Raw genomic sequence first — 12,909 nt, forward strand, 5'->3', positions numbered from 1 at the left:
TGCAGATCGTGACTGAAGCCATGAAATTAAAAGACATTTGCTCCTTGGAGGAAAGCTATGGCAAACTTAGTGTATTAAAAAGCAGAGATATCACTTTGTTAACACAGGTCCATCTACTCAAAGCTACGGTTTTTCTAGTAGTCATGCACAGATGTGAGAGTTGGACCATAAAGAAGGCTGAGTACCAAAGAAGTGATCATTTATAAATATACCTATATTAGTATAAAGAAATAATGATAGAATTCTGAAATGAGTAAAATAAATAGATTCTTCATGAGATCCAAATATCAATCAGTTAAAAAGAAAACAGAAGAAAATTAAAATTAGCCTTAAAAAATATTCACTAGAGTGGATAGATGAATGGCTAGAAGCATGGGTGGGTAGATAGGGGAGGGAACAGTAGGAAAGGGATGCAGTAAAAAAGGACAAGAGTTGGGTCCTCCTTATGTGTTCCTTATTCCCTAAAAAGCTAGGAAGAGGGGCATGACCATCCTAAATCTTCTTGGTATTGTATCATGATCTTCATTCTACTTGCATTCTAGATAGTATGTAGTTGAACAATAATACCTTTGTTTTAGTCAAGATTTTATGCCTTTGGTTTCTTATCTCTAGTACCTCAAAGGAGAAAAAACATTGTGAATATATTAAGACATGTTTAAGTTATAAAATACTACATCCATGTATAAGCTTTTACTACAGAAAGAAAAGCTTCCTCTAAATCTCAGTTATCTGTTACTCAGAGAAAAATCAAATCACCTTACCTGATATTGATACCTTGCTTGTATATTTTACATGCATCAGAAGGCAGAATTCGGGAAAGTAAAGGCACTGTATTTGTAAAAAGAAAAGGTGAAAAATAACCACCCAAAGTTCTGAGACATTATAAATTTTTTAATTAGAAGAACAGTACTGTAACATTTTACCATTTTATAAAAGTTGTCATAATTTCCTTTAAAATAGTATTTTTCCACTGAAAAATAATACACAAAGCAATTTTGAGCAACTTCAAATATCTACTGCTGCTAAGTCACTTCAGTCGTGTCCGATTCTGTGCGACCCCATAGATGGCAGCCCACAAGGCTCCCCCGTCCCTAGGATTCTCCAGGCAAGAACACTGGAGTGCGCTGCCATTTCCTTCTCCAATGCATGAAAGTGAAAAGTGAAAGTGAAGTCGCTCAGTCATGTCCGACTCTTAGCAACCCCATGGACTGCAGCCTACCAGGCTCCTCCGTCCATGGAATTTTCTAGGCAAGAGTACTGGAGTGGGGTGCCATTGCCTTCTCGGATTTAATTGTAATTACCATCACCACTACCCACCACCAAATACAAATAAGAGTATCAGAACTGATGCAATGCCATTCTTGGTACATATTGCAAGATGTTACTGTTAGTGAGAAAACAAGGCCTTTTGGTAATTAAACCCTCCTGAAGGGGTCACCAGACAAACCTGGATCCCATCTAATTCTTTATATATAACTGCATAAAATACCAGAAAAGTAATATGTGTAATAAAAAATACATTTTTAGAGCTAGTTGAATTTGAGTTTGAATCCTAAATATATTGATTATTCAATAAGCTCAATGTACATTAGTTTTAAAATTCTTAAAATGCAATCATACTATTGACTTATACATTTCTACATTCCAGTGTTGCTCACATTCATATCATAAGCTATATTCTTATAGTTTTTTATTATTCATTATCTGCTATATTTTGAAGAAAGATGAGTTATTCTGTAGACAAATAAATCTACACAACAGGCTAAATAATTAAACTACCATATACCAAAAAAAGAAAAGAATGTGAAACTCAAAATTCTTGAAATTAAAGATCTCATCACATGTACAGGTGTATGTATGTGTGTGTGTTTATCTGTGTAAGATGTATTACACGTACATTTTATAAAACTCGAGTGTTTTAAAAATGGGTGATAAAAATCAACCTGGTTAGAAAGAAAAGACCCTAGAGAAAACTAAAGGCTAGGTTTTTAGTTAACTTTTTCAAAAGTTTTCTAAATTTTTAAATATTTTCTAATTAACATTAAAAGTTTTTTAATTCTTTAGAGGTTATTCAATCTAAAATGATTACATCATTAAAGACAGTTTTCTAGACTTTTTATTTTATGAAAATAAGAAAAGTTTACAGCCCAGAGGGAGTATCAACTAAAAGTTACCCTGGTCAAAGAACATAAGAAATCATTTTCCAATCAAATTCTTCCTTATATGAAACAACAGAAGTTAAGAAGAGTAATAACGGTATATGCATGTACGTGCTAAGTCGCTCAGTCGTGTCCAACTCTACGACCCCATGGACTGTAGCCTGCCAGGCTTCTCTGTCCATGGGATTCTCCAGGTAGGAATACTAGAGTGGGTTGCCATTTCCTTCTCCAGTAATGGCATAAATCTATATAAATGATCAAAGCTCCTCTTTCTTATTAATTGAGATCTACTTTTTCTGTTCTTACATATTTGATATAGTAAGAAAAAGATGATTACAATAAGCCAGCACTCTAACTTAATTTAAATTTATTACATCTTGTAATGTAGTATGGTAAACTACAAAAGCAAAATTCAGAATCACACACCAATATCCACTTATCAGAAAAGGAAGAAAGGGGGAATGTAGAGAAAAAAAGAATTTGAAGATTGAAAAGTAAAAGTTAAAAAAAAAAAGAAGAAGGTATATCATAGATGAAAAAAAAGATTTCAATGCATTCCAAAAATAGAGCAATTTGCATTTTCCCAATTTTGTGATGACTTTTTCTTCCCCCATGTAAATTGAACAATTAGGCTCTCTATATCTTAAGTTATTTCAACTTTATCTAAGAGTCTAACACACACACAAAAAAGAGTCTAACACAGTACTCCAAAGGCAGTATAATCCACTGAACTGAAAAATGGATAATCTCTAAGTTTTCATTCTGGCTTTGCTATCACTTATTCCCTGATTTTAAGAAGAGCTTAGGCCTGATGTTTTCCATCTATAAAATGCAAAAAAAAAAAAAAAAGTCCTAAAAACAGGACAGATATTCTGTAGATTATGAGATAAAGAAAAAAACTATTAGTTTTTCTGTTGAAACATGCCATACACATAATGTTAAGTTTGTAGTGATTATAATACTATAAATTATTTAACACTTTACAGCATCTAAAGTGTTTCCTTCAAAAACACGATTTCATTTCATCTACACCAAAACAAAGACTTGAAAATAGGTGGGGTGTTTATTCTTACTCTCACTTTTAAAATGAAAAAACCCAAGCTCAGGAAAAATATGTGACTTTCCATTGCAAACAGAAGCCAGTACTTCTGATTCCATTTTAAGGCTTTTCTATACCTAAAAACTCACTCTGGAATAATTTAGCTGCCTTCAGACTTGCTATTAACCAAGTCTGAGGCTATTTTCAGCCAAATACTGAAGGAGAAAGAGTGCAGTTTTTGTGCTCCGCTACCACTAAACTAAACTTACCCCTGGATCTCAGTATTTCTTAACTTGCCCTTATTTCTGGGAGCCTTTTTCTTTTTTTTTTTTTTTATATCAGGGGCTTTCACAAGGGAGGAAGCATGCCTAAACTCTAGGAAAAAGCTTGATAATCAAATCTTATATCAGAGATTATCCAATGTTTTTTAATCCAAAGCATATAAACTAAATCTAGCCAGTGAGTTTAGTTTTTAGAATGATAGATGACATCCAACCATCAGGTGCTAATAATGTGACATGAAATCAGTAAAAACCTTTATCAACAATGAATCAGATGTGCTAACTTTCTTGTGTCAAAGTCAAGTTCTCAGAGAAGCAATACATTTTTTCAAAAAGAATTGTTATTATATTTTGCCCTTGTCATGTGGGATCTCTGTTCTCCAATCAGGGACTGAACCCAGTGCCCCCAGCTCAGAGTCTTAACCACTGGACCACCAAGGAAGTCCCAGAAGCAATACTTTAAACAGTACCTCAGTGGTTACATAATAAACTTGATTATGCAACAGTTACAATGTGTTTACAACTACAGATAATATGCGCAATTTCAGGAGTAATTATATCCATTTCAATTTGTTCATGTAATTGAAATGTCAGTTTTAAAATATTTTAGAATATTTTGCTCAGCAAGATAAAGTTACAATTTTAGAATTCAAAACAACAGTTACTCAAACAGTCAATTAAAGAGCCAGTATACTCAAGGATCACCAAGAATGACTGGGGTCTTTATAGATAGAAAAAAAAACAGTGAAAAAAATAGTATCCAGACTTTAGACCAATCTAACTTGGAGCTCTTTTATTACACAATGCTATTACATCTCTTTTTCTTTTGGTATTCTAGGACACTGGTACTTCTAAATGATAGCGCATAAAGCATTATCAGAGTTAAGAAAATCTTGGGTGAGTTTTTTTGGCCACACCACGGCACTCATGGGATCTCAGTTCTCCACAAGGGATTGAACCTGGGCCAGAGTCAGTGGTAAAGAGTCCACTTACAATGCCGGCAACAGAGTTCGACCTCTAGGTCAGGAAGATCCCCTGGAAAAGGAAATGGCAACCCACTCCAGTATTCTTGCCTGGAGAATTCCATGGACAGAGGATCCTAGTGGACTATAGTCCATGAGATCACAAAGAGAGTCAGATGGGACTTAGTGACTAAACAACACCACCTACAACAGGAATGAAAGCCCAGAACCCTAACCACTAGACCACCAGGGAACTCCCACAGGTGTGATTTTTGATGGAGCCAAAACTAGCCTCATGATCTAAAGTTGTAACTGATTATATTTAGGGATTAAATTTCTTATTTAGAGATTAAACAAACCAGAAACATCTTAATCACCCATCTCATAAAGTATTATACTGTTTTTTTTTAAAAAGGAAGTACTTCTTCATGAACTAAAATGTTAGATATTTATGATAGATTAAGTAAAAATGACAAAATGCATAATAATTGTATGATTTCATTTAAAAAACTAATGCTGAGGCTATATATACACATATAAATTTATATTTATATGTGTGTACAAACACATGTTCATAAGCATTGAAGAGAGTTGAAAATACTCATATGAAACATTAGTAGTCATCTCTAGAGTGGTCTCTGTCAATATCTGATTTATTGTTATGATTATTTTATGATTTATCTTTATGATTATTTTGGTGATAATAAGCATTCAAATGTTTATACCATAAAGATTAATTCAGATGCTTTTAAAAAACACATAAGCACACTATATCCAATTTATATATAGATTACATTAAAAAATGTTTAACCCAAAAGTCAGTTGTTTGGATAGTTATTTATTTAGTAAAGTATAGGTCACTAGGATCAAACTTCCTATTTGGACACAAAAGTTTCCTAAGTAGACTCATGTTTAAAATGAGGAAGAGAGAAAACTTACCTTACTGAGGTAAATCAAAAATGACTGTAAAGTATCTAGGAATTAACATCTTTTATAAATAAGTGGAATGGTGTGCAACCAAACAGTGTGTTAAGACAGTGGCAATAAAAGCAGTGAAAGTGATTGACAGATGACAAAATATACAAAATCAATTAATATTAACCAAATTCTTCACATTTAGGTATCTAAATACTATATGTCGAATTTCCCCAAATTCAGTAACCTAATAATCCCATAGTTATTCTTCTCTTCTCTCTGAAAATTCCTTACACTAAATTATTATATTTTAACCAGCATTTTGTTTTTAAATAAGACAATTTTTTACCTTAAAAAAATAATTATGGAAGTTACTAATCATGTTGGGATAATTAAATATTACTATAGGGCTTTATGGGCTTCCCAGGTGGCTCAGACGGTAAACAATCTGCCTGCACTGTGGGAGACCTGGGTTCAATCCCTGGGTTGGGAAGATCCACTGACTGGAGAAGGGAATAGCAACCCACTCCAGTATTCTTGCCTGGAGAATTCCATGGACGGTGGAGCCTAGCAAGCTACAGACCATGGGGTCTCAAAGAGTCGGACAGAACTGAGCAACTCACACACACACAGGGCTTTATAACCATTATATTCAACATGATGAAAAATATTTAAATTTCCTTACAGCAAGTATTGGTTATTTTAACATTTCTATTTAATAGTTATTTTTACACTTGCATTTTTGCATACCTACATATTTTACAGTAAAACATAGCACATTCTTACCCCAGCTTTGAAAATCCCAGTGAAGTTCGAGATAAAAGTCACCTAGCTGAGAAATGAAATATGTATAATTAGTAAATGCATACCTTAGTTAACAGCTCTTATACCTGCTTAACATTTTGCTTTAAAAAAATCTGTTATCATTAAAGATCTATAGACAGAAATAGGAAATAATTTCAATTATGGGGTTGGAGAAAGAACCAAAATATATATATATGCTTATTACTTAAAATAATATTACAATAGCAGACATTACTACACTTATCCACAAAGGAAAATACATACCGCTTTAGATTTTACAAGAACGTTTTAATCACATAAAACTGATAGGCATTTAAATTTGCATCAATAAATATTCTACTTCTCAGTGTAACCAAAACAAAATGAGTAGTATTGTGAAAATAGTTAATAACTTTAGAAGTGTTATAAAAAAAAACTTCCAAAATGATTATTGTGTAGGCTCATAATGATCTAATAAAATCATTCACTGCAACAGAAACTTTTTTCCATAAAGTGATAACACAAGTTTTTGAAATCTGAAATAATCTGTCATCATATTATCTATAGACAATGTTTTTATTTCTTAAATTAGAAGTTAAACAACAAAAACTATAACTGTTCAAGGAACTATTAATCAAATAGTCTCAAAAAATTTTATCCCTTGAGATTTCAAAAAATAGCATACCTAAAAGAAGACATACTCATAGGTCTTTCTCCCACAGCTTTTTCAAGCATCCAAAATAAAGAGAAAAAAATAACAGAAAACAAACCTCTCTCCCTGTCTGTACCACTACACCCAGCTGTACCATCATGAAGTAGGATAGATAAACAGTTTTGTTACAAACAGAAAATGCAAACTGGCCCTACTAGCAGTAGCAGCTTCTGCTCATAGAAAACTTTTGAATCCAAAGAACAAAGGAAAATTACTTCGATTAATTATCACTTACCTTCTTTTTTCTTAGAGCTGTTACCTAATTTATTGAGAGCAATAATTCTTTATCTACCTTCTAAGTTCAAAGCAAATAATGCTTCCTATAAGATTACACACTATAATCAGTATTTTTTAATGTCATTATTGCTTAATTAAAGCAGGATTTTTACTATTTCTTGACCCTTAATAATTAGCAAAAAATTAAACTGCATTTTTAAAATGCATAAGAGTACACTTTCAATTACAGTTTAGATACAAAATCAGTCAAGAAATTGAGCTTACCTCTTTCAGGGCTTTTAATAATCGAGGTCGTTTTTCTTCAACACTTTCCCTGGATTGCTGCTTAAGCTTCCTTAAAAGAGCTGTAACTAAAATTTAAATTTTAAAAAAATTTTTAATTTAAAATGAATTTTACCAGGTTAGACTGCTAATTATATCTAAAAAAAAATGTGAAAAAAAATGTCACCATGCTAAGAAACACCACTGGCTTATTACACACAGAAATAATACAGATATTGTGAATATGTTAGAAAATACCTTTGGCAAAGCTGTTATGATCCTCAAGAAAACCTGAAAGGAGATACCTCAACATCAACCTACAGTCATACTAGCTTTGGTGGTTTTTAATCATCAGTAAGGCTTCATCTGACTGAGTCAAGATTACCAACCGCAGTCAGATGATGCAGTGTCCTGTTGTTAACAGTTGTCTAAATGATGATCTCAAAGACAGGAAATCTCAAAAATCATACTAGGTATTTTTTTTTAATGTAATTATCTACAAAATGTTATCAGTTGCATCTGTTCTTCTTCTACTTGAGACTGTACTTTCTCTCACATACTACCAACATAGCATAAAAAATACTAAAACAAATCCTATTCTATCTGTAAAAAGAACTTCAGACTCTTAAAAAAAAACCCTGAAACTCTCCACAGTGTCTTCTCAATAGTTAACAGATATTAAGACAAATCGCTTAAGTCCAAACCACAGCTTTACTACTTATTAGCTGTGTCAATATGGAACACTTAATTAATTTTCCTAAACTTCATTTTCTTTTTTTCATTTGTCAAGTAAAAATAACTCTACATTAAAATCTATAGTAAATCTCAAGTAAAATCTACTACAAAGAGTTACTATAGAGGCTCAATATAAACTGCTTACTACTGTGCCTGCAATTAGGTAAATAGAAGTTTTGTTTATTAGAATGAAGGTCTAAAATATACCAGCAAACTCAATCAATCTCTCACATTTACTGAAATAAGAGAAAATATTAGCTTTGAATAAAGTAAGATAAAAAATGTATTAGTGGGGTGGAGAATGTATATATCAATACATGGTGAAAGGGAGTGAAAAACTTGGCTTCAAGCTCAACATTCAGAAAACGAAGATCATGGCAGCGGGTCCCATCACTTCATGGGAAATAGATGGGGAAACAGTGGGAATAGTGGCTGACTTTATTTTGGGGGGCTCCAAAATAACTGCAGATGATGACTGCAGCCATGAAATTAAAAGACACTTACTCCTTGGAAGGAAAGTTATGAACAACCTAGACAGCATATTAGAAAGCAGAGACATTACTTTGTTGACAAAGTTCCGTCTAGTCAACGCTATGGTTTTTCCAGTAGTCAGGTATGGATGTGAGAGTTGGACTATAAAGAAAGCTGAGGACTGAAGAATTGATGCTTTTGAACTATGGTGTTGGAGAAGACTCTCTGAGAGGCCCTTGGACTGCAAGGAGATCCAACCAGTCTATCCTAAAGGAGATCAGTCCTGGGTGTTCATTGGAAGGACTGATGTTGAAGCTGAAACTCCAATACTTTGGCCACCTAATGGCGAAGAGCTGACTCATTTGAAAAGACCCTGACGCTGGGAAAGATTGAGGGCAGGAGGAGAAGGGGATGACAGAGGATGAGATGGTTGGATGGCATCACTGACTCAATGGACATGGGTTTGGGTAAACTTCAGGAGTTGGTGATGGATAGGTAGGCCTGGCATGCTGTGGTTCATGAGGTCACAAAATGTTGGACATGACTGAGTGAGTGAACTAAACTGATGCTAAAATGAAAACTTCAGCTACCTACATTCAATCCTCAAATAAAATTCTTTTCTGGTCTATAAAATCCAAACAGTCTAAGGACCAATTACCTAGATAAATTAGGATTCTTTAAAGATTCAAATTTATATGACTCCAACTAACCTTCATGGTTGTTATAATTTAATACCAAAACTATATTATCTAAGTATAGAATTCTTTCTATAATTCTTCTCCACTATAAATGCAAATAGTTTAATAAATGTTTATTCAATCTACCTTTACTTCAGATTAAAAAAGACTGCTGTTCACATAAAGAACAAAAATAATTAATTTCCTAAAAAGAAAAGGCATCTTAATTAAAAGCAGAAACCATATGGTTTCCATCAACTAAATATAACTGACTGAAGATCTTCAATACATAGAAAATTATTTAAATCACCAAATATTATTAAAAATGTAGTGACAGCAACTACATATAACATAGTGATGTGTGCAAAAAGATTCCTGTTCTATGAGATTTCACATTAAAATATAACATCAACTTACAGACACACTCAGAACACAATCAGATAAAATTATTAGCATATATGGGGGAGTCAATTTAACTCAGATGACCATTTTATCTACTACTGCAGGCAGAAATCCCTCAGAAGAAATGGAGTGGCCATGATGGTCAACAAAAGAGTCCAAAATGCAGTACTTGGATGCAATCTCAAAAACGACAGAATGATCTCTGTTCTTTTCCAAGGCAAACCATTCAATATCACAGTAATCCAAGTCTATGCCCCAACCAGTAACGCTGAAGAAGTTGAAGCTGAACGGTTCTATGAAGACCTACAAGACCTTTTAGAACTAACACCCAAAAAAGATGTCCTTTTCATTATAGTGGACTGGAATGCAAAGTAGGAAGTCAAGAAACACATGGAGTAACAGGCAAATTTGGCCTTGGAATATGGAATGAAGCAGGGCAAAGACTGACAGAGTTTTGCCAAGAAAATGCACTGGTCATAACAAACACCCTCATCCAACAACACAAGAGAAGACTCTACACATGGACATCACCAGATGGTCAACACCGAAATCAGATTGATTATATCCTTTGCAGCCAAAGATGGAGAAGCTCTATACAGTCAGCAAAAACAAGACCAGGGGCTGACTGTGGCTCAGACCATGAACTCCTTATTGCCAAATTCAGACTTCAATTGAAGAAAGTAGGGAAAACCACTAGACCATTCAGGTATGACCTAAATCAAATCCCTTATGATTATACAGTGGAAGTGAGAAATAGATTTAAGGGCCTAGATCTGACAGATAGAGTACCTGATGAACTATGGAATGAGGTTCATGACATTGTACAGAGACAGGGATCAAGACCATTCCCATAGAAAAGAAATGCAAAAAAGCAAAATGGCTGTCTGGGGAGGCCTTACAAATAGCTGTGAAAAGAAGAGAAGCAAAAAGCAAAGGAAAAAAGGAAAGATATAAGCATGTGAATGCAGAGTTCCAAAGAATAGCAAGAAGAGATAAGAACGCCTTCTTCAGCGATCAATGCAAAGAAATAGAGGAAAACAACAGAATGGGAAAGACTAGGGATCTCTTCAAGAAAATCAGAGATACCAAAGGAACATTTCATGCAAAGATGAGCTCGATAAAGGACAGAAATGGTATGGACCTAACAGAAGCAGAAAATATTAAGAAGAGATGGCAAGAATACACAGAAGAACTGTACAAAAAAGATCTTCACGACCCAGATAATCACGATGGTGTGATCACTCACCTAGAGCCAGACATCCTGGAACGTGAAGTCAAGTGGGCCTTAGAAAGCATCACTACGAACAAAGCTAGTGGAGGTCATGGAATTCCAGTTGAACTATTCCAAATCCTGAAAGATGATGCTGTGAAAGTGCTGTACTCAATATGCCAGCAAATGTGGAAAACTCAGCATCGGCCACAGGACTGGAAGAGGTCAGTTTTCATTCCAATCCCAAAGAAAGGCAATGCCAAAGAGTGCTCAAACTACTGCACAATTGCACTCATCTCACATGCTAGTAAAGTAATGCTCAAAATTCTCCAAGCCAGGCTTCAGCAATATGTCAACAGTGAACTTCCTGATGTTCAAGCTGGTTTTAGAAAAGGCAGAGGAACCAGTGATCAAATTGCCAACATCGACTGGATCATGAAAAAAGCAAGAGAGTTCCAGAAAAACAACTATTTCTGCTTTATTGACTATGCCAAAGCCTTTGACTGTGTGGATCACAATAAACTGTGGAAAATTCTGAAAGAGATGGGAATACCAGACCACCTGATCTGCCTCTTGAGAAATTTTTATGCAGGTCAGGAAGCAACAGTTAGAACTGGACATGGAACAACAGACTGGTTCCAAATAGGAAAAAGAGTACATCAAGGCTGTATATTGTCACCCTGTTTATTTAACTTATATGCAGAGTACATCATGAGAAACGCTGGGCTGGAAGAAACACAAGCTGGAATCAAGATTGCCGGGAGAAATATCAATAACCTCAGATATGCAGATGACACCACCCTTATGGCAGAAAGTAAAGAGGAACTCAAAAGCCTCTTGATGAAAGTGAAAGTGGAGAGTGAAAAAGTTGGCTTAAAGCTCAACATTCAGAAAACGAAGATCATGGCATCCGGTCCCACCACTTCATGGGAAATAGATGGGGAAACAGTGGAAATAGTGTCAGACTTTATTTTTCTGGGCTCCAAAATCACTGCAGATGGTGACTGCAGCCATGAAATTCAAAGACGCTTACTCCTTAGAAGGAAAGTTATGACCAACCTAGATAGCATATTCAAAAGCAGAGACATTACTTTGCCAGCAAAGGTTCATCTAGTCAAGGCTATGGTTTTTCCTGTGGGCATGTATGGATGTGAAAGTTGGACTGTGAAGAAGGCTGGGCACCGAAGAATTGATGCTTTTGAACTGTGGTGTTGGAGAAGACTCTTGAGAGTCCCTTGGACTGCAAGGAGATCCAACCAGTCCATTCTGAAGGAGATCAGCCCTGGGATTTCTTTGGAAGGAATGATGCTAAAGCTGAAACTCCAGTACTTTGGCCACCTCATGCAAAGAGTTGACTCATTGGAAAAGACTCTGACACTGGGAGGGATTGGGGGCAGGAGGAGAAGGGGACGACAGAGGATGAGATGGCTGGATGGCATCACTGACTCGATGGACATGAGTCTCAGTGAACTCCAGGAGTTGGTGATGGACAGGGAGGCCTGGCATGCTGCAATTCATGGGGTCACAAAGTCGGACATGACTGAGCGACTGATCTGATCTGATTATAAGAATCTTATTAACAGTGATTGAGAAATAAAATAAAGTTAGCTACAACAAATGTCACTGGTGATGGTTTAGTCATTGAGTAATGTCCAATTCTTTGCAACCCCATGGACTGACCATGGGATCTTCCAGGCAAGAATGCTGGAGTGGGTTGCCATTTCCTTCTCCAGGAGAACTTCCTGACCCAGGGGTCAAACCCAGGTTTCTTGCATTGCAGGTGGATTCTTTACCAACTGAGTCACCAAGTGACCAAAAAGTCACCAGCTTTTTTCCTCAATAGTTTTCTAACTTTCTACAAAAAATGTCGTTACTTTCTTTAAAAAAAATATTTTAAAGTTTTGAGTATCTCAGGAGAGTGATAATAAATAAAAATCTAATATAATACTTTTCAGAAATTTTTAAATTATTGATTAATCTCAAATCTTCCTTGTAGTTTTAATTATCTTCATTAATTCACTGAACAAATACATGTGCCAAGCACTGTTCTAGGAGCCAGAAATGA

The 12,909-nt window shown here is 35.0% G+C and overlaps 1 protein-coding gene across 3 annotated transcripts in view; it reads right to left on the reverse strand.

The window, feature by feature from the left end:
- ANKRD13C (ankyrin repeat domain 13C) overlaps window positions 1-12,909 on the reverse strand; it is a 93,556-nt gene that overhangs the window by 40,035 nt on the left and 40,612 nt on the right. For all 3 annotated transcript variants that reach the window (XR_015160226.1, XM_086390525.1, XM_086390524.1), the window contains exons 4-6: window positions 7,353-7,438; window positions 6,143-6,188; window positions 762-828 (exon numbers count right to left, since the gene is read on the reverse strand). Coding sequence is in view for 2 of the 3 variants with exons in the window: in XM_086390525.1 (XP_086246651.1) it covers window positions 762-828; window positions 6,143-6,188; window positions 7,353-7,438 (199 nt within the window). In the remaining variant the exon portion in view is untranslated. The remainder of the gene's footprint in view (window positions 1-761; window positions 829-6,142; window positions 6,189-7,352; window positions 7,439-12,909) is intronic.

Source organism: Bos grunniens, chromosome 3, assembly GCF_055505025.1.
Source record: "Bos grunniens cultivar Pamir isolate PY7600 chromosome 3, Bosgru_T2T1.0, whole genome shotgun sequence".
Classification (NCBI taxonomy): Eukaryota; Metazoa; Chordata; class Mammalia; order Artiodactyla; family Bovidae; genus Bos; species Bos grunniens.